At 39.7% G+C, this 21,903-nt stretch overlaps 1 protein-coding gene across 2 annotated transcripts in view; it reads right to left on the reverse strand.

The window, feature by feature from the left end:
* Window positions 1–21,690, reverse strand: part of LOC124606834 (acetyl-coenzyme A transporter 1) — a 73,048-nt gene extending 51,358 nt beyond the window's left edge. Inside the window, exons 1-5 of one of the 2 annotated variants that reach the window (XM_047138910.1) lie at window positions 21,527–21,690; window positions 21,180–21,434; window positions 11,933–12,231; window positions 11,689–11,843; window positions 9,502–9,698 (exon numbers count right to left, since the gene is read on the reverse strand). In XM_047138910.1, coding sequence (XP_046994866.1) covers window positions 9,502–9,698; window positions 11,689–11,843; window positions 11,933–12,231; window positions 21,180–21,392 — 864 coding nt within the window. In that variant the 5' untranslated portion in view covers window positions 21,393–21,434; window positions 21,527–21,690. Of the gene's footprint in view, window positions 1–9,501; window positions 9,699–11,688; window positions 11,844–11,932; window positions 12,232–21,179; window positions 21,442–21,526 lie in introns of both variants that reach the window. The other variant, XM_047138909.1, reaches the window with a different exon arrangement.
* Window positions 21,691–21,903: the final 213 nt, after the last annotated feature.

Below are 21,903 nucleotides of genomic sequence, written 5' to 3' on the forward strand. Positions count from 1 at the left end.
CCACAATATCATCTGGAGATGATTCACACTCAGCTGTAAGGAACAATGAACTATCTAGATCCCTATGCAAGCAACCAAGAGGACAACTGCATTGGCCATGGTATCCGAAAACCCAGTGAGATAGCAATAGAGAAAGTAGAGCTAGTGCACCAAAAGATGAAAGGTAAAATAGGAGAAGGTCCCATACAACATAAAAAATAAATTACAATCGAAATAAAAGTTTGTACTGATAGCAAAATACATTGCCAAAAATTAGAACAAGTGGCTATCAGGATAGACAGTCAAAATTTTCTAAAATATTTCTGTATCTCATTTCTGTCTGGGTGTTCAAGGTGAGCTCAGAAGACTTTTGTAAGACTCGGAAAATCGCTATCTCTTCTAAAATATTAAGGTAGTTACCCTCATTCTCCAAATTTATGATCTGCATTTTCTCATTTATGTCCGTGATCCAATGTCCTGTGTCATGTATATTTGCACTTAGAGCTGATCGTGAATTCGCACAATTGGTTTGTTCTTTAAACTGAGTTGGAAAACTTCTGTCAATATGGCCTATATATTTGACACCACAATGCTGACGAGAGATGCAGAAGCCACCTAATAACTTAGACATATCACAAAGCATACTTTCCTTATGTCTAACTTTCTGGACGTTGTTCTTAGGAATATAAGACGCCGAGGTATTGTTTTTTGAAACCAGGGATTTGCCAATTCTATCAGAAACACTTCCAAAGAAAGGAATCCTGTAGTACTTTCTTCTAGTGGAATCTGTATTATCGGTTGTGATAAGAGATCTGAAGGTCTTTGAACGGGATGAAGGTTCTGCCGCATTGTGATTCCTATTTAGTCTCCATACAATATACCGGTTAATGGTACGTACAAAAATGTTGCAAACATTCGAGGCTTCTATTGTTTGCGTTGTTAGAACTCTCATTCGAAAGCCTCAGCAGATAACTGACACTATGCAGCCTGTGCAGAAGTGCTCTGAATGTCACCCTCTTCTCCATTCCATAGTAAACTGAATATTGTGTTATATTTTGTTTAATCCCTCCAAAAAATTTTCACAGTGCTGAAAAGAGCCTCTATATAATTAAAATGATGTCATCAACGTACCTTGATATTAGCAAGGCAGTAGTATAATGGAGAACCTATTTCTGTATGGATGCAGTATCTTCGAACATGAAATAATTGGAATTAAAGACTAGTTTGAGGAACTGGACTACTTCGTTGATGTCATCCCATGGTCTTCCGCTATGCTCAGTAAGATTACTACTTATTATTTGATGCAGTTGGTTGTTTGGGTTGCTGGAATACATGTTCTTACGTCAAAGAGTACCAACAAAGTGCCCTCAGGTGTGGAAAGGTCTGAAAATTATTTTAAATGATGTCATCTCTATTGGAAATATTAAAATTCAGCAGATGTTTGAAATACTTAAAAAAAATTTTTGTCCTTCAGTGTTTTCTTAATGTTAGCTACATACTTTGCAGTAGAGTCACACCTACTTTCCTTTATGTTATTTACCTCAATAAACTGGTTAACTTTATCAATGTATTGATCTTGTATAAACTGTCATGAAATCAGTTGTGGTTCCATAAAACTTTCTACAGCCAGAGCACTATCTGATGCCTATATATAAAAATGTGGACATCTGGCTGTCGTTGCCTGCAATTCAAGATAATACGTATAGAATTCAAGTATCTTACATGCAACGCACTAACTCAAAGTAATGATCTTCCAAATATAACTTTGATGAACTAGTGACTGCAGTGGAATATCACACAAAATGACCACATGGGACTTTATATCTGAAGTGCCAGGATAGTTCCAATACTGCTTAACACATTGTCTCACAAGATTCTCTACAACAATTAAATTTTCACACTCAGTCATGATCAAAAGGCCATATGCAATTATCTACCATAACACCCAGCAAGTAGACAGTAAGATAATAAGCACAGCCCTATTTACCAGTACCAGAGTGAGCCATGGAAAAAGCTTTGATCATCTGATCTAACCACTTCTAAACCTGTAGTTACTGTGGCAACTTTTGAGCACTGATCAAAGTCACTCCCTACAGAACTTTACACTTTGTAAACATAAGATGACCTAACAATAAAGGTGCTGCTAAGGATGAACTGCCAACATGGTCTGCCTGGAACCAACACCCATAGACATCTGCTCAAAGCAACAGAACACAACCTGTATTTGTAACTTCTGCTCAGCCTGTTACATCAGACATGTCACTTTTTCTCGTGTTAGATGACCATTGGATTGTCTCCCATATAGAGTGAACTGAGACATACAGGCGACAGTAGATTTGTTGAATTAACTTCTTTATTCCAGCCCTCGGCCATAGTACACCATGAACAGCTTGGTGGAGATGTCCATTTGCCTCTCAGACGAAACAATAAACGACCAGCATTGCTAACAGTGCAAAGAGTGGGGCCAAGCGTGGCATCACTCAAATGCCACTGTCAGTAATGTCTCCGGCTGCAACTGTGATGACAGTGCGGCAGTGTAGCCAACAAATCCACGGAGGTGGCCGGATTGCCCTCCAACAAGCAGGCACCTCTCTGTTCCAGCAGCAACTGCTTTCATGACTCAGGGCAGGCTGCCCTGCCCCGTGGTCAAACAGTGGACCCCATACTGCATTCCAGGATGTCACTCTGAGTGTCACAGACTCATGGCATAGGCTGTGATACTGAGATGAAAATATTTTAGTGCACAAATGGCTGAGTACTTATTTGCTCCAGACTATGTTCATTTAGGGCTTAATGTACGCACTCTGAACACTTCCGTGTTGGCGAGTGAGGAGAGGCTTCCGTCCTTCCACTAGTGTATTGCAGTGTTGGCTGTTGCTGTACTGCATCCAGCTGGCTCTGTTTCAAAATGCTTGTCAGCCGTGTTTTGCTTTGCAATGCATAACACTCTTACCTGCCTGTGGCTGGCTCTGCTGCAACTCGCTTCCAAACTGGTGTACTTTTTGACCGAATATAATCAACACACTGCACTAATATTCAGAATTAAGCTACTTTTATGGGCCACAACAGTAACCCACAATTACAACTCACTAGGAGACCTCCTTTTAGTAATTTTAGGATTGACCTGTCTAGTACAAAAAGTATTTTTATAGGTGGACTATTTCTTCTCTCCCACCTTGCAACAGCAGGGATGAGACCACCCTGCTATTGGCAAGGGTAACTGGTCCTAAAACATTCGCGGCGCCTCTTTTTCATCCTTCTCTGGAACCCAGCTTTTACCCATTCAAGCGGACTCATGTACCTCGTGACCACATCTTGTCAATATGCATGACAATGGTCAAACACAGCTTCCGCTCGCCTTCATGAATTCTGATGCGATGATTGATTAAAATCATACAGCACTCAAAACCAATGTCGGATTTAAATGTGGACTGCTTCAATAGTTTGCAAAATTCCAGTAGCCTATTTTACACTCCATTCTACAATAAGTTATACTTTCACTTAACTTAAGACACTAACGTGAACTAGGTTCCTACATGAGCATGGACAGGGAAATAACATGACACTGCTACGTCACGCATGCAGACTACTGTCCAGCGATTCCCACTCGTTGACTTTGGGAACCTCCAAAGTGGTCAACTCCAGTTCAGTGCAATGGTGCTGCTGCTGATGGAATTCGTACCGCACACCTCAGAGGTAATTGTGGAGAGTGCTTTCAGCCAGTGATATGTCTGATTCTGTCTACAGCCTTCATGCATCAAAGGTGACCAGATGCTGGAGTACCATGGAAAAACTTCACTATAGCTGGTCACTGATGAGGTGGGATGATGAGCAACCTTTTTCACAACATCGAATAATGCTTCCTCTCATACAGTCTTCCATTTATTAAGTGAAATTCTCCTTTGTCGGTAAAATGATTCTATGGTTTTCAGCAATGCTGTATATTCCCTCTGTTCAACAGCAATTCCACTTAATGCAGGAATGACTCAGATTTTGTCCATGACAAGACTTGCTCAAAGGTAGTTAGTGTTCTTGTGAATATGTTTCTTGTCATATACCACTGTGACATATTCCTAAAGCCCCAGTGCCGATCTCACTAGTTGACTTGTAAGGTTCTTCACACTTGTTAGTTATCATAGAGAATGATGGTCCTTCAAAATGGTGAATGGTTTTACAGATAAATACGGCTGGAACTCTCTGATGGCCCAAGCAACTTCAAGGCACTCTTTCTTGGTTGTAGAGTAGTTCATACCAGATATCGACAGTGCTCTGCAACCATAAGCTATTAGTTTTTCAGCACCTTCTTTAATTTGTAATAGAACTGCACCTATCTCATAACCATTAGCATCAATGTGAAGTTCTGACTTGGCATTCTCATCATATAATGCTTGGACAGGAGATGTTAGTGCCTCCTTAAGGGTAAGGTAATATTTTACTTGCACCATGTTACAGGGAAATCCAGCATCTCCTTGCAGTAGTTCTTGCAAAGCAGTGACTTGGCACAGAAGTTTTACATGAAACAGTGGTAATACGAGCACATTAATACTTTAATGTGCTGAGGAGTCAGAAAGTCGGTGACCGCTATTATTTTTTCTGATACAGGATGGCATCCTCTGTCACACACTGGAAGCGCTAAGATTTGTATTTCTTGGGCAACGAAGAGGCAATCTTTTGGACTCAGGCAGTTGTCTGAACACACTTCAACACAGTTGTTATTGACTTAGTTGTTGTTCAAATATCTTTGAAAACAAAAAAATGTCACCCAGATAGAAAATAGCTGTTTATTTAAGGTGTCAAAGCAAGGTGTGCACACACACTCGAAGTTGACAGGAGCATTCCATTGTCCAAACAGCATGACATTGAATATGTAAGGGCCACCAGGAGTTGTGGAAAACAGTCTTTTCCATCATCCTCATCAACTTTGATTTGCCAATAGCCTTACTAAATGTACACAGTTGAGTCTTAATTTGCTCCTCTCCAGCAGTCTAGGTAATCATCAATGCCTGGCAATGTTTAGATGCATTTTTTGTGATTTTGTTCATTCACAGATAGTCAGTGCACAAATGCCATGTGCAACCCCCCTCCTTCATGAAGACCAATACAGAGGAACAAGGACTCTTAACGCTGAATGGTCTCATCTTGCAGTATCTTCTCTACTTCCTCCAGGATTATCCATCATTCAGTTGGTGGCTTCCTATGCAATTACTGGCTAACTGGCAGATAATACCCAGTGTTGACATGGTGTTTTACCGTAAGCCTCTTGGTCTGTCTTTTCTCCACTTCGGATCTGAAAACATCCAAAAATAGGCAAAAAACAGTTAACACTCACTCACATTGTTCCTCGGTCAGATTAGATCCTTTTAGCAGTTCTATACTAGTTTCATCTTCATTGTCTGCATTGGTTGTGGAACACAATTTTTCTTTGTCTATGGCATTAAGGCGCTCTTCTTGGACACACACAGATTTAAGGATGAGCTGTGGCTGCTCATAACAATTAGTGATCCAAAGTTCTCCTTGATCACCTACAATGTTTATGGCCATCGCTGGCAGGTTATTTCTTCTGTGAGCCTGAGTAGCTTTTTGCAATTGACAAAAGCTTCGCAGTTTAATTGAGCATCTAGTTTGATGACTGGAACATGTCTCATTGATGACAATGAGTTAACAATGTCTTCAATGCCAAACAAACACCCAGAGCAATCTTTGTTATATGAGCTCGCTGCAATAGCTTTGTTGGTCTGGGCCTCTGATCGTCCAGTCTATGACTGATAACATTATGAATACACTCTGACAAGAACACAGATTCACAGGACTCTGTTCTATTGTTGGCACTCTTGCAATAGATGTTCCTGTTGGCTGGACATAATTCTCATTTGTAACTTACTGCACATTCACTTCTGTACCATAGAATGTACTCTTCTTTAGATGTTGACAATGAGTATTCAACACTACCGAAAAGGAAGCCCGAGCTGACTAGCACCTGGACAGGTTAGCTGTCGATGATGATGTCAATGAGATTTCCTGACATGTTTATGACTGTCATCCATGGAAGATATCCATCCGTAGTGGCCTCACCATTAGATATAGTTGCTCAGCTTAGAATCCTCAATTCTGACGTCTATGCAAGCAGCTGATACCTCTGTATGATGACAAGGAATGGCCATGGCGAGTTGGAGTACTACCTCGTCCTGGGCACAGCAACAGACTTCATCAAACTGATTGACAATTATTTTCTGCAGTTAATTGGTGAGAACAGAACTGTCATGATAGTTGACATCTGCTAACGTAGTTGTCATTAAAAAACCTCTTCTCCTTTTTGTGCAATAGTGTACAGCATATACAAGGCGTCTACAGTGAAAAAGTATGTTTTCCTCTGCCCTCCAAATGTCTGTTCTGTGGGGCATTATACTTGGAGTAGAAGTTGGTTGAACCTGCGCTGTTTGGGTACAAGGTTGCCGTTCAATGGCTGTGGCATTGAGTTGGCAGAGTATGTTCTGGTGGGGGTGATCGGTGTTAAATACTGATACATGTCTTCTTCATCATCTTCTATTACTTCCTGATGTACAGGGTCAACATTTATGGCTGCTATCTTGTGCTTACTCAGCCTGACATTTCTGGCTCTCTCTATCTCTTCTCTTACAACCTGGCATAAGAGAGAGGAGAGGTCACTGTGGTCTTCCACAACTGCCATAGGGATCACAATTGGGAGTTGGTCATATTTTTTTTGTCCAATTCTTTTCTGTTGAGTTTCCGCTCTGCACTGGCAAAACATGATGAATTCCTCTGTGGTTGTGACCAGCTTTTATCAGAAGGAAGAGCTTGTTACATGTCTTCTGAAACACTTTCATCATATGTGAGATATTGCCAGCTTCACAATTCAAATTTGCAGTTCGGTCTGAAATTTATCTCACTTACTGAGCTTCTCTTCCCTCTTCTCAAATCACTGCTGAGCTCTGCTGTGAAGTAGTAGTAAACATTTGGAAAGAATAGTGGAATCAAGTATGTGTGAAAAACTTAAGGACGAAATTAACTTTCACATGATGTATCACTGCCACATACTTAGTTCGATAAAACTTGCACCACACATAAAAACAACTGGTACGGTACGGTATAGAAGGTAACTGGAAGAAATACAAAATGAGACAAACAGAAATGATACATTTATTCAGAGGTAATAGCTACAATGAAACCCCCTGAACATCACAAGATGTGGGAAGTGGTTCTTAAAAGGATGTGTGATCACCACAGATGGTGATGCATGCTCTGCAGTGCGCTCCCTTACTGGTCACAAGGTTAGTTAGGAGTTCTTGTTGTAGGGTGTTCTATATCACCACCAGTGCAACTGACAACTGCTGGATGATCACTGGCACATGTGGCTGTGCAGAAATGTGTTTCCCCAATGCATACCAAACATGCTCAACATGATTTAAGCCAGGAGAATGTGCAGGCCACAACATTCACAAAAATCCACTTTGTTCCAAGAGCCTGTGCAGTTCAATGTGTTTCGCACATTGTCATCCACAAAAATGAAGTCAGGGCTGAATGAACCCCTGAAAAGATGAAAGCGGTAAGTAGTACAGTGTCAAAATAACGTTTAGCCGTGGGTATACCATGTTCCCAAATTTGGAAGTCAGTATGCTCATGTAACATTATGCCTCTCCACACTGTAGCACTTTAACCACCAAAACGATCATGTTGGACAATGTTCCTTGGTGTTTCACATGTTCCCATTTCTCCCAGCGTGAGAGCAGAATAACTACTCAGACTAAATCTGTTTCCATACAAGAAAACTGCTCCACTCTTCTTTGGTCTAGTTCCTATACACCTGGCACCATTGCAAACAGTTCTGTTTATGTACAAGTGTCTATGGAACAGAACATCCTGGTTGCCGGACAAAGCGACCACATCCATGCAGTTGCCGTGTCACTGGAGAGCACAAAATTTTATGCCATGCATTCCTGTTACATGTGGTTGCAACTACATCTGCTATTTGATGCGGGTCCCTTCTTGCCTGCTGCACATTGTAGTGATCATCTGCTGCTGTAGTTGACAGTGATTGATAACTTTTTTCCTTCTGGCAGCTGTGCCCATTGTTAGGAATGTTTCCCAAGCATGTGAAACAATGCTGAGCAGTACGAAATTCTTGGGGTTACACTTGCCACACATCATCCTTCTTCCAGTTTCCTGATGTTTCTTCGCCATGTGAAGTCATCCAAATGCTGTCTCAAGGCAATGGTGAAATGAAGAACACCATCAAAGGTTCACTGATTGACACAGTTTTTCCCCATTTCTCCTACTGGCTTGTGTTGCAGGGAACACCCCATTTGGCACTGTTTTCACTCAGACCTCATGTGGTGTTACGTTCAGCTTTCCGTGCACGACTGGGAAACCTCTGGCAACATGCTCATTCAATTTCAGTCATGTTCTCACAGTTGGTAACATGTTCTGTTACTGTATCTGTATCACACTTAAGTTTTGCAGAGCAGCGTATTTCTATGCAGTTTCTGTGACCTCACATCTGTTAAACTGGTGAGGAGAGGCATGTTTATAAATAAAGATTAGAGAGATGCTTAAGCCAGTTCAGAGTTAGCTGATGTTAAGGTAGGTCACTCAGACCTACAATACTTCGATTTCTAAGAATACCTTCCAAAAGTACGTAGGAAACAATGGGAAAACAAGGTTTATGGCTGTTGTTACTGTTGACTTCTATAGTGAACTATGTTTGTGAAACAAATACTGTGGTATTATTACATGGTTAATATTCACACAGAACTAGCAACTCTAGGGCCAGACTCCTGGAATGGATTGTAGTCAGTTTACTTTATTATTTATTACTGATGATCCATATGTTAGATTTGTGTTGTCATAGAAAGGGGCCTCAGAATTTAAGTTTTTATCGGCCTCCAGCATAGAAAACATCACAAGATGGAGACTGTCAACTCATTCTTATACCTTGGTACAGTGCTGACAGAAAATGGTGGGTCTGGAGAAGACGTGAAGAACCATATAAAGAAGGCAAATGCTGCCTTCGTACAACTGTATCCAATACGTTAAACAGAATCATCTCACACAAAACAAAACTTTGTATTTTTAATACAAATGTGGATGCTGGCCTCTGTATCGGCGAAAGCTGCAAAGTAGACAAGAACATAATGTCACAGCTTCATAAATAGCTGTCTCTTGCAGACTGTGAATGTTTGATGGCTGGAAAAAATAAATAATGAGGAACTCTGGAGGAGAACAAATCAGATACATGAGAGAAAGTGGTGGTAGTTGGATACACACTAAGAAAGTGAGATGGAGGAATTGAGAAGCAGGCACTGGAATGAAATCCCTAGGAAACAATTAAGAGAGGCAGGTCCAGAAATAAATATAAGAACACACCAGAAGGGAAAGCAAAGAGAGTTTGCAAGACCAGATCAGAATTGAGGGACATGGCCAAAGATGGCAAGTTCTCTTGGGGCCGCAGCAATTAAATTGGGTAAGTCAAAATATTTCAAAATTGCAAAGCCGTGTGTTACTCACCTTGCTAGTTAACAGAACAACAATGGTTGTACGGACTGCAGGCAGACGTACTATATCCCACAACAACTTGTACGTCTCTTTGACACCTAAATCAGTGTCATGTGGTTCATTTCCTTCACGACATGGAATCTCATGTTTGAACAGGCCAACAAGTGTTGTTGTGACTAGAAATACTAGTCCCCAGAAGTACAGAAAACCTGTAACACACAAACGTACCATTATATTCATTTTGCAAAGCAACAAGTATTGCTAACAGAATGGATAAATGTATCATTGTTTCAATTATTTTTGTAAGTCCAGCCTGAAGGATACAATACAATAAATTAAAAATTAAGTTAACAGAAGTAAGATGGCAATCAGGTGTCACCAGCATGGCTACAAAACACCAAACGAAAAATTCACTTGATAAAACTACAATTACAATGAGATAGAAAGGCTGACCAAGACTTACATTCAGGAGGAGAAATTCCAAATACAGTTGACAATCACAAATAAAAGGTAGGTATGGAGAAGGGGGTGGAGGGCCTTGCTTTGGAACAGTTAGTTCCTTTGCAAGGGGAGGAAAGAGGAATAGGTTGGAGAAGAAGAGCAGGTCACTTAGGCTCCAGTTTGAGAAGAATCTATCTGTAGTGATGATGGGGGTGACAAAGATGAGCAGCTTTACTGCACTGTGGAGAAAATTGGGTTGGACTGAAAGGATAGAAGAACAGTTTATGAATTGTACAAACATCAGAGAACAAAAATTGGTTTGAATACAGTAAAGAAGATCCAATGCTGATCAAAAATCCACAGGGGAAAATAAATCTAAACCTCCTCTTTCTTGTCCTTTCAGCTGCATTCATGTGTGTCAAATTTACATGCTATCAATTTCAGAGCCCAGTGGATCCATCTTCAGGAACTTAAAAAGGATGCAGAAATCAATAAACTTATTGATTAAGCACATGACAGAACTGTTTTTCATATACTTTTCCATGGGGCATTTAACAACAGTACAGGACATATCAAAACTAGACAGCAAAAAATATAATGGCTTATAAGTGTAAAGGAAAATAACGTAAAAGTAAGAGGGCAAAGCACTTACTACAAGGATGCGGAAGTAAAAGTATCAATTCAAGCCCAAAGACTCCTCAATAATGACAATTTATTACTATTATCACTCAAAAGCTTTTAAATTTGTTCTGGCACTACAGATAGAACAATATAGCTGTGCATGTGTAGGTGTGTCTACTAGGAAGGACACTCCAAAATCTTAGTAACATTTTTAATCTTCTTTGTTCTTTGAGATGCAGTCTGTCAATCTTTTTTATCTACCTACCAACCACTCAATGTCTCAAGTAGGGTGTATATGGTGGATAGTTACCTTTACTTCTTCAATTAGTTTTCTTACACACAGGATTTTCAAGGAACATAAACACAGCTGTAGATTGGGAATGACAGCGTAACAACATATCTCGTAAAGGAATATGGCTATATAATTTACGAAAAGTATGTTCACAATACTAAAAGGGTAAGTTCTTACCAAACTAAAGGAAGTTTTAACAATGTGATTGGAAATAAGTAAATAGAGAAACATCATTTCTTGCACCTGTGTCTCTCTCTTTCTGCTTGCATTATGTGGGTCTCTCTTATCCTGGATCCTGGTTAACCATTAAGAAGGAACTTCTTGACCTAAAAGCTGTAACTGCTGTTATATAGTTTTATATGTTTGCATTAGCTGTGCAGGAAATTTTGTTCCCTGAAAGTACATATTGGCCACCCCCAACTGCCTCTGTGAATAAAAGTGATGTCTTTCCAAGAACGTAACATGACACACAAAACAAAAATGGTGTACCTTGCTTACACAATGTCAATAACCCCACAGTAGAATCTAGTCTCATTCACTTCTACTTTGTCAGTACCTACATAGCTAAACCTTTCTTCCTTGTTTAAAAAACAATCTTTTTCACTAATGTTCCTTTACTTCGATTTTGACTGCTGTTTACCACGAAAACTAGATTTGACATAAGGCAATAAAGTAGATCTAAAGCTGCGATGCTATGTCACAGTTCCTGAAGCTTTCAGCTGTCATTCCTCTATGGTTCCATGTGAATCTTTCTTTTCGTTTCTTGTATGTCATCAGATTAGAAGAGAACAACAGGGTCAGTTTTTTTCCCCATAGTACGTATATAGTTAATTTGTATACAATACCTGATAATGTTACTAATCCCTGAGGTTCTGGCTCAGATCTAAGGTATGCATTACAGAACTCAGCTGATTCTAATCCCATAAACACAACATATCCTAAGAAATATCCAGCAGTCTGTCCAACACTGTTGCAAGTTGAGGCATGTCCTACATTGTTCCTGCAAGATTGTAGAGGAAGTCACATTAATTTAAATAGCAGAAGAAACAGTAAATAACTACAATTAACATGTTGCTGCAACATAACTACCTCTTGAGCATGGTGAGAGCCCATCCATCAACTGCAATATCTTGTGTGGCCGCTAAGAAGTTGAGACAGAAGAAAAATGCTGTCAAGGTCCCAGTACTAGGGCCATTTGTTCCTGCAGATTCTCCTTCAAGCCAGTGTTCTACATTAGCTGATAAGAACATCATGAAAAAACCAATCAGGTACTGAGTTGGTACCAGCCATGACTTCCGTCGACCAAAGCGTGTGGAGAAAACTGAGTCCACAATTGGGGCCCACAAAAGCTTCAGGCTAAATGGCCAATGCGCAAAACTAAATTCAGCCTACAAAAATACACAAGAAGAATTTTATGTAAAAAGTTAATAGACTGACCAAACCATCTTATTAAAAAGTTTGCTAATTACTATTTACCTCCTGAGGAAGAGAATAAGCTTTAGACATTTACACTGCTTTACTAACATTATGCTAAGGAGTGTTCCACAGACAGAATACTCATAACTTTTACTCACACAGCAAAGAAGTTACTTATACTGAAATAGTTGACTTCAGCACTGAAGGGAGGCTATTACACTGACATTACAGTAACCAGTGTTTCTATTGCAGAATATTGCTTAAGGGAAGCCAGAACAATGAAAATGACAAAATTAATGTTTTTTGGTTTTTTTTCCATTATAAAATTATTGGAATTATCTGAATGAAACAAATCAAGAAATATCCAGCAGTCTGTCCAACACTGTTCCAAGTTGAGGCATGTCCTACATTGTTCCTGCACCCTTCTAAGTGAATTCTAAGTGTGTTTTTTATCACTGCAAAGTTGACGTGCTGCGTAAACGGTTGCAGCGACTTGGTGTGTGACCTCTGACGGCACCACTTGCTGGTTGCAAGCAGGGTATGTTTGCATAATTAGACAGTGTTTTGTTTTCCAACGTTGTATGGCTTTATCTCTGTGACAAGTGACTGTTCATATTGGTACACATAAACGCTATACCATGTGTGTTGACTTGGTGGAGTTTGCTTTGTGCTGTTTAGCTGTTCAATTTTGCGTATTTGACTAATTTTGCTCATCCTGTTTTACGTATTTGGTTTGTGGATATCAATATGCCCCGCTTCAGCAATCGAGTGTTTAAGAAAAGGCACAATGAGTGGAAGAAGAAATCTTTTGTTGTTTCGAAGGGAGATACTGCTCAGACTGCTTTGCCAACTACTCCAAATGAATGTGATAGACCTTCTTCCAGCAAGAAACTTTGTGACAGCAAAGAAAAATTTGAAAACTATGAAAGTGACAGTAATGATGTGAATGAAATAATTAACATTTCCTTGCTCTCTAATATTTTGAAACATAACGTATTATGCCAAGCTTGCAAAGAAAGAGGACTGGAATTGAAAATAACTACACACATTGGTTTGGCATGTAAAATGTTACTGAAGTGTAGCAAATGTGCTGCAGAAGTTTCAGTTGAAGAAGCTGTGACAGATAACGTGAATTGTAGAGATTTAACTGTTGCTTTACATGGATAATGGCAATGCAGAAGTCAAATCTCTAAATGGAGTTGTGACAGCTACCAGTGGCGACAGTTGCAAAGTAATTGATGTTGCTATTCTCTCAAAACATTGTAGAGGGCAATACCAAGGATGAACATAGTGAAAGTTATGAAGCAAATTTTCACGGCACGAGTGGAGCGATGGAAGTAGAGGGAGAGAAAGCAATTTTTTCCAGATCACAGAAGCGGTATAATGTACGATACACTAACTATCTAGGAGATGGTGATTCTAAGGGATACAAAGCTGTCGAGGAACTCAAACCTTATGGCAATGAAATTCACATTAAAAAACAGGAGAGCATTGGACATGTGCAGAAGCGCATGGGGGATCACCTGCGCAAACTAAAGCGGACATTAGGATCTCAGAAGCTTAGTGATGGTAAGACCCTTGGAGGAAGACGAAGATTGACAGATGAAGCAATTGACAGATTGCAGAGGTATTATGGGTGTGTAATTAGGCAAAATACAAGAAGCATTGAGCATATGAGGAGAGCAGTATGAGCATTATTTTTTCACACTGCATCAACAAATGAGCACCCACAACATGCACTGTGCTCCACAGGTGATGATATTCAGAGATTTAACACACCCAAGTTTATTGGAAAAGTGTTTACATGGGAAAACACAAAATCCAAATGAAAGTGTAAATAATTTAATTTGGATTAGGATTCCCAAAAGAGTGTTTGTACAGATAAAAACATTGCATTTTGGAATGTATAATGCAGTAGCAACGTGCAGTGAAGGAAACCTTATCAAATGTGATGTGCTGAAACGTTTAGGTTTCCAACCAGAACACAACACCATTTCCACAATGCGCCTAATTGATGAAGAAAGACTAAGACGTGCAGGAGAGACAAAAGCCTACAACATGCAGCAAAAGGGAAGAAAAGACCAGTGAAAAGGAGACTAACACTGGAAAAAGAAGAGGATGCTGATAACCCATCATATGGGGCAGGAATGTATCAAAAAACTTTGGAAGCCGTTTCCCGTAACTTTAAAATTTTCATCTTTGAGGAATATTTTCTCAAAAACTGCTAACAGTATATCAATGAAATTTATACACAATATTGTTTACTTCTTTTCCTTCATTTTTATAACAAATTCTAAAAAAAATACTGTATAATTCAAGAATTATGGAAGAAAAAGTGCAAAATTTTAGAGAAAAAAAATAAGCATCTGTTTTAAAAAATTGTAAAACAAAAACCAATAAATATTTCTTAACATCGCATTTTAACTTCGTAGAGAAATATTCACTGAAAATGTAGTCCAAATTTCAGAGCAATATGTTTAATGGTTTTAGAAAAAAATGTTCCTTCTATTTGCTAAAATTAACATGGAGGAGATTGATCATTCTGGCTCCCCTTAAGTGTGTGGGGACCATACCAAGTAGGTCTATCAGGGAAAACAGTCATAGGTTTGTTTGGCGCAAGGGAGATTGTCACAAAGAAGCAGAATAACCTAAACTGGCAGATGATTAAAACCAGATGCCAACTATCTTGTTTCAAGTATAAGTATTAAAAGAGAAATCTAGGAATATATTACACAGGGACCATGGAGACAAGATTAAACTACATTATATCAAGCATGAAGGCTTTTAAGATATCATCCTTCCTGTGCTCCATATGTGATTGGAACAGAAAGATGTGTGGCTCAATCGAAATTTGCAGTACCACCCTTTGTTCTGAGCCATGATGTAACTGTGTTGTGTGACATCATTATGGTATGGAAACTTTGAAATGGATTGTGTTTATAGGGGGCAAGTTGGAGTAAGTGGTGATGCTCTCTAGTGAGGGATCTTCATATTTCTAAGTTGTTTGTGAGTGATTTTCGTTTGGTGTTGGACTTAGTGTGTGTGTTTTGGAAGTTTGTTTTTGTTGACTTCTCAGTGAGTTATTTTACTGTTGTTAGTTATTGTCCACTAATTTGTTTTTAGTTTTGGAATTGTAAGCTCACTGTGCTGTTAATGGTTTGAAATTTAATTTTTTTGTTTTTCATTTGGTACTAGGTATGGGTCTGCAGTAATTACCAACTTTGGACGGTGATTGAAAACACATGTATTATTCTTTGGACAGTCATCTGGGTTTGCTTCACATTCAAGCCCAGTTCTAATTTTTGACAGTTCACTTTTACTGTTGGTTGTCATGTGAGAATCTAACAAATTAAGAGATTAAACCTTGTTAACGTGTGTCATGTGAATCTCAGCATATTTATGTCTGAAATGATGAAAGCAGGCATTTAAGTGGCACAAAAGCAGACCATAAGCAATACACAGAGTGTAACAATGATTTTGCGTACCTATGTTAAGTGAAACTAGACAAATGAACAGCTTTTATGCCTGAAGAGGCCTTACAGAAGCAAATTAAGCATCTGCAAAATTAAATTGCTGCAGCAAATGACCTAAATTTATACAAGTACAACAGTTTGCCTGCTGCGTCTTACGTGGTTCCCATTCCTAAGATGAAAACACAGATACCGAAGTTCCTGCCACAGAAAGCTGAACTGTGGTTCACAATGTGAGAATTGACATTTACGTAAAACAGAGTTACTAATGGTTACACAAAGACTGCAGTAGCAGTTAACAGCTTGGATGCTCGAGCAGTCGAAATGGTGTCTGATGTTATTTTGAAACCACCCTCACAACAATATCTTCAGCTGATGAACACTTTGGTTTGATGTAAATGTAAGTCACTGGATCGATGAAAAGTGCTTCAGTTCAAGTGTATCGGCAATAGAATGCAATCTGAATTGTGATCACATCTGAGGAACATTGTGGAAGAGGAAGCAATGTAAGGTAAAACTCTATGACATGTATGGCTGCTGCAAGTATCACTTTCAATGAACAAAAAGGGGGCATTCTTCTGTGGGACAGGTGAGTACCTCAGCATTAACTCAACTAGCTAGAGAGATCACCACTGTGGAGACCAGGGATATATGGCATATGCAACAGATTAAGATCCATGAGCAGCTCCTAAGTCTTAAATACCAGATGGGCGCAATGCATAAGCAACTGCTAGGACTGGTGATGAGTAAACGGACCTGCACAAGATAAAAGATGAGGGGTATCCATCCAACCAGCAGAATCAAACAGTTGGCCAGATAGTAAATGGAGAACAAAATCACCACATACATTGGCACCAAAAGCATTTTGGTAATCAGATCACGTGATGCACATCTCCCTGCCCATTCTGAAACTGCCTCAGCAGTCTGCAGTAGGCACAGCAGGCCAAACTATTCCATACAAGTTCCAAAGTGTAGGTGAAGGAATTGATACCACATCTGCAGATGCCAGTAGGAAGTAGTGAGACTCAGCACTCAAGATGGGCCCAGTTATTTGTGAGCAATTGACAGCATCCATACAGTGAAGTAAGCGTGCCCACTCACATTATGGCATCTGTCCAGGCAAAATAAGACTGCCATGGTGGGTTCAATTCTCTATCTTGCAATAGTTAACAACTCACCCATCTTATTTTGAGTGTGAAGTGACAGTGAACCTGGGCTACAGTAAAAAGTTCAAGTGGCAGGTGTTAGTGAGTCAATATTAGATACAGACTTCATATGCTACCGATGACTGGAGATAAAGCTAGGAACAGTGAAGTGCTAACAGGCGTTACAGACAGAAATGCTAACAATGGTTCGATTGGTCCAGAAGCTAGACAAGAGATTGTTGGTTGATTACAGAAAGTATTGCATACCACAGCACATCACATCACATCACATTAAGAAGACGACTGGTCAACCAGTCTCACCGGCCAATGAGACTAGCACCAGGCTGCTTCTTTGCAGCGAAGAAAGAATATGAAGTGATGTTGCAGGCAGGCGTCATGTGAAGGTCTGACAGCTCCTCTGCATTACCATTACACCTAGTGAAAAAGAAAGATGACACCTGGAGACCCTGCGGGAATTATAGCATTCTAAATACACAAACAATTCCCGACTGCTATCCGGTACATAGCCTAAGATATTTCACGAATGTGTTAGCTGGTGCTACAGTTTTCAGTGTGATGGGCTCTCTTCGAATATCTACATATGCCATTTGGTTTAAAGAATGCTGCTCAGTCATGGCGGAGGTTTGTAAATGAAGTACTAAGGGGCTTTGATTTCCGCCTAAATGATATTTTTGATTACGGCTGAATTACACGAAGAACATCTTAAGACAGTGTCAGACAGAATACATAAATATGGCCTGGTAAAAAATGAGGCAAAATGTGTTCTGCATCACGAACAGGTGGCCTCAGCTACTGATTTAAACCTCTTAAAGAGAAATATAGGTCATTAAGAGCATTTCTCAGCTGAAAGTTTACTAGCAATTAAGATGAATCTTGGGGGTCATCAACTGTTACCGACGTCACCTAGCCAGAGCAGCAGAGATACATGTACAGCTGACAGAAGTACTGGCAGGTAACAACACTACAGGCAGGTGTCCCTTCCATGGACAACCGCAAGGCAGCAAGCCTTTAAAATGGTAAGGGCTAGTTTGTAAACAGCAATCCTCTTATCCCATCTGGTCCACAATGCACCATTAGCAATAGTGGTGGATGCCAGCCAACAGGCTATCGAGGGAGCTCTCCATCAGTATGTTAAGAATAGTTGAAAAACTTTGGGGTTTTTCTTTCAGAAGCTGATGAAGTCCCAGACTAACTGGATTGCATAAATTAAGAGCTGCTTGCCATTTATTAAACCATATGGCACTTCTGTCCTTATGCTGAAGCTACACCATGAGCCAATCTTCACTTATAGATTTGTGGACAAAGATTGTTCACCCTGGCAGTTCTGCCAGCTTGAATTCATTAGGCAGGCAACTACAGATGTAAGATACATAAGAGAGGCAGGAAATGTGGTGACCGATTTTTTTTCTAGAGTCAGAAAATCTCTTTGGCAATAAATTATGATCAACTAAGGACAGCACAAGCTATGGAAGAGTAGCTACAACAATACTTGCATGATGGTTCCATAGCTGTTCAGCTCAAACAAGTGCGGTTGCTAGGTACAAAGGATATTATTTGATGTGATGTGTCTAGATCCTCACCTAGCCTATCCGTGCCTGGAATGCTACAAAGAGCAGATTTTGACAGTGTTCACAACCTCATCCATCCCATTGCAAATTCCACCATTAAACTGATGATCGAGAAATTTGAGTGCTCAAATATTAAAAAAAGACTGTTACCACTGATCAAGAGCATGTCAACAATGCAAAGTTGGCAAACATATTCATGCCAATGGAAGAATTTCCTGAGACAACAAGTCATTTCTCTCACATTCACACAGATCTTATTGGCCCACTTCTGCCATCAAATGAATATCTTTATATATTTACAACTACAGACAGATATACATGTTGGGGGGAGGCAACATCAACTGGTCATATTTCAGCAGAAATCACAGCAGAGGCCTTCCTTAAAACACTGATTTCCCGTTTCAATTGCCCGGCAGACATCATGAAAGACCACGGCCAGCAATTTCTACTGATACTGTTTTTGGGACTGTCTAGATTGTGGAGGCTCCAGCATCATCATACAACCTACTATCAATGCGCAAACAACAGAATGATAGTGCAATGACATAGAACACTGAAAGCTGCACTTAGGTGTCTTAAGAACACATGGACAGCTGTACTACCACTGGTTTTGCTGGGGCTTCAGATAGCCTTTAAGCTGGCCATTGAGGCATCTACCATAAAGAGGGTTTATGGAGAGGGGCACCTGCCATCGGAATTTTTTCAGTGACACTGATGCAGACAGAGATGGAGCTACCATATATGCTGCAACAAGTCAAGCCCAAATAGTTAAGCAGCATTACACTCGAGCATCCCATCGTGGAGATCTGAGAGCACTGATGCTGTGAACGAAAACAGTACATCCACCTTGGCAACCACGGTGCTCTGGCCTTTTCCAGGTGGTAATATGTGAGGAACATAAGGTCAGATAATTTACAATGACAAGCCAATGATGGTGTCATGAGAACAGGTGAAACCATCACATTTGCTACTCCATGTGTACCCACACAAAAACAAGATACTTTGATTCTACACCAGCAACCTTGAGTCAACTGGCTAGTGTTACTTGTCTGCCTTCAGCAACATTAACACTCGCCTCAGCCAACAAGCCCAGATGAAGTGCCAAAGACACTAGTTACTTACACGAGAACAGGTTAACAGGTATGATATAAATACCTGCACATCATAGGAGCTCCCTCTACCACAGGGAGGTAGTACATGAAAAATTATCACCACTGAAAAGATTGTGGTAGTTATCTGATGGCGTGTACACTGAAATATGCATTTATAGTGACAAACATACATCTCACAGTGAGTTGTCTCTCGGATGTAGAAAGCCAGCAGAGTTCTTCAATTAAAAACAGTGCAATGACTTAACATTACATGTGGCTATTTTATCGACAGTGAATTCTAACACAACCTAAAGTACTAAATTTCTGGCTAAAAGTCATGAAGTGACCCCTCTTTGCATTTTTCATATTTTATGTAACTATATCTGTACATAACATGCATCAAAACACTATTCTGAGGCTTGTTCACCATCTAATGCACTGTTACCGAATCTGCCATCCAGTTTTAGCTTTTATCATGAAAAGTGGGTTTGAATATGACATGAATGTAAACATTAGGCAATGTTACAGATAGATCTGCTACCTCAACTTTATTTAGAATTCAAATTCGTTAGCTTTCCCAATTAACAACCAAACTGTAGGCTTTCAACCTAACCCACACATCACTGTGCTGTGCTACACATCATGCAGTCTTTACAACCAAAATTTTGTGTGTGGGTGTCTGGGTGGGGGAGGGGCTTCTAATATCACACTTTAGCCAGTTTATGTGAAGAGACGATTCAATGGACTGGGAGAAATCGCCCATCAGATTGTTGCTTAATTTAGTCTTTATCTCGACCACAATATCTACATGATGTTTAATGTGCTATGATATGTTGCTGAAGCCACATCCCGTGCTGCTTGAGCTCTTTGCAGAGGTTGTTGTAGTCCTAGTAGGCTATATTATTGACATTTTTCACTGCTTTTTGAGGAAAAGGAAATACTGGTAATGACAAAGGACATTTAACTGCATAGTTAGGCCTACATGAATTCAAGGTTTCTGTTTTTTCCTTACATGAATAAAGAAAACTAGAAATCACTGCCATAAGTATCAGTTTCATTAATTACCGCTAGTCAAAATACACTTGTATACTTTACAAAAGTAGACAGCAGTGGTCGCTTCTGCCTGTTACTGTACAGCTTGGACCTTCCACATCAGAGAGAGCTCTACTTCAGTAAGGACTTTACAGAACAGAGTAACGAGCAAAGATACACAATTGCATTTTCCACATGATACATATCAAGTCTTTTGAGGTGGTACAACTTTTATTTTAATTTCTGTTGAATGCAAAGCATAACACTGAAACGCTGGTTGTCTATCTTTTTCTCTGTTGGCCTGTTAAGCCCTGTAAGTATCGGTAAAAACAGTACCCGCTGCTGTCAGTTATTTGAACTAACGATAATACATACGTCAGCGAAGAGATAATTTTATTTTTGGACGGAACAGTTGTTTCCGTTTATTACTATGCAGTGTAAACAATGCCAAAATATTTTTATTTTATTTACCGTTTCGGCGAGTTGTGGTCATGTCTGTCCAACTCATATCGAACTTAAATTTTTCTGTATTAATTTCGCATTAATGTGAAAAAAACACGAATTAAAACTATATTTGGTCGCAATTAGCTTACTTGTTGTCGATAGCTCACGCCTCTGTTTCGGAGATACATAGGGATTGCCGCAGTAAGCCCAATAGGGATTCCTTGTAACAAGTATAGAAAGAATAGAATAGCGATATTTTTTTCATCTCCTTTGATGTCACTTCTCCTTTCTGGTAGATATCCGTCTTCTATATCAGTCGAGTGATTCCTCACTTCCGTCCCTGTTCGTTTACGGGTGCTCATCTTGTTATTCGCTGAGTAACTTTCGGTATCGTCGTACTCCACCTGTCAACTAAGTACACGTAATCAATGCACACCGATGTATGTCAGCAACAATCCACGCCTGCAATATACATCACTCCAGTATCCAAACTAACATGTTATCACATCATGCATCCTTGTCAGAGTGAAATTTGCTTATTGCCTGACACACACATTAGCAAATGCCACTGAAAACATAATTCCCCAACAACACATTACAACTTCTCTCCCACTCTCTCTCTCAAACCAAAACATTATCACATGTGGTGGAGCGACGAACATGAATCAGTGCTGCCAACGTCAACTTCTGCGTTCTCAAAACAGCCAGTGTCAAGATTTCTGAACTCGTTCTTCCCGTCAGGTAATAAACTTGTCTCATTTACCAAAGATTCGTATTTTCTAGGGACTGACACCTAAAACAGTACAATGTTTTCAACTTTATTGTATAACTGTATAATTTACACGTCCAAAGTTTGTTGTCTACGTATCCAAT

The sequence above is a fragment of the Schistocerca americana genome, chromosome 3 (genome assembly GCF_021461395.2).
Source record: "Schistocerca americana isolate TAMUIC-IGC-003095 chromosome 3, iqSchAmer2.1, whole genome shotgun sequence".
NCBI classification, from domain to species: Eukaryota; Metazoa; Arthropoda; class Insecta; order Orthoptera; family Acrididae; genus Schistocerca; species Schistocerca americana.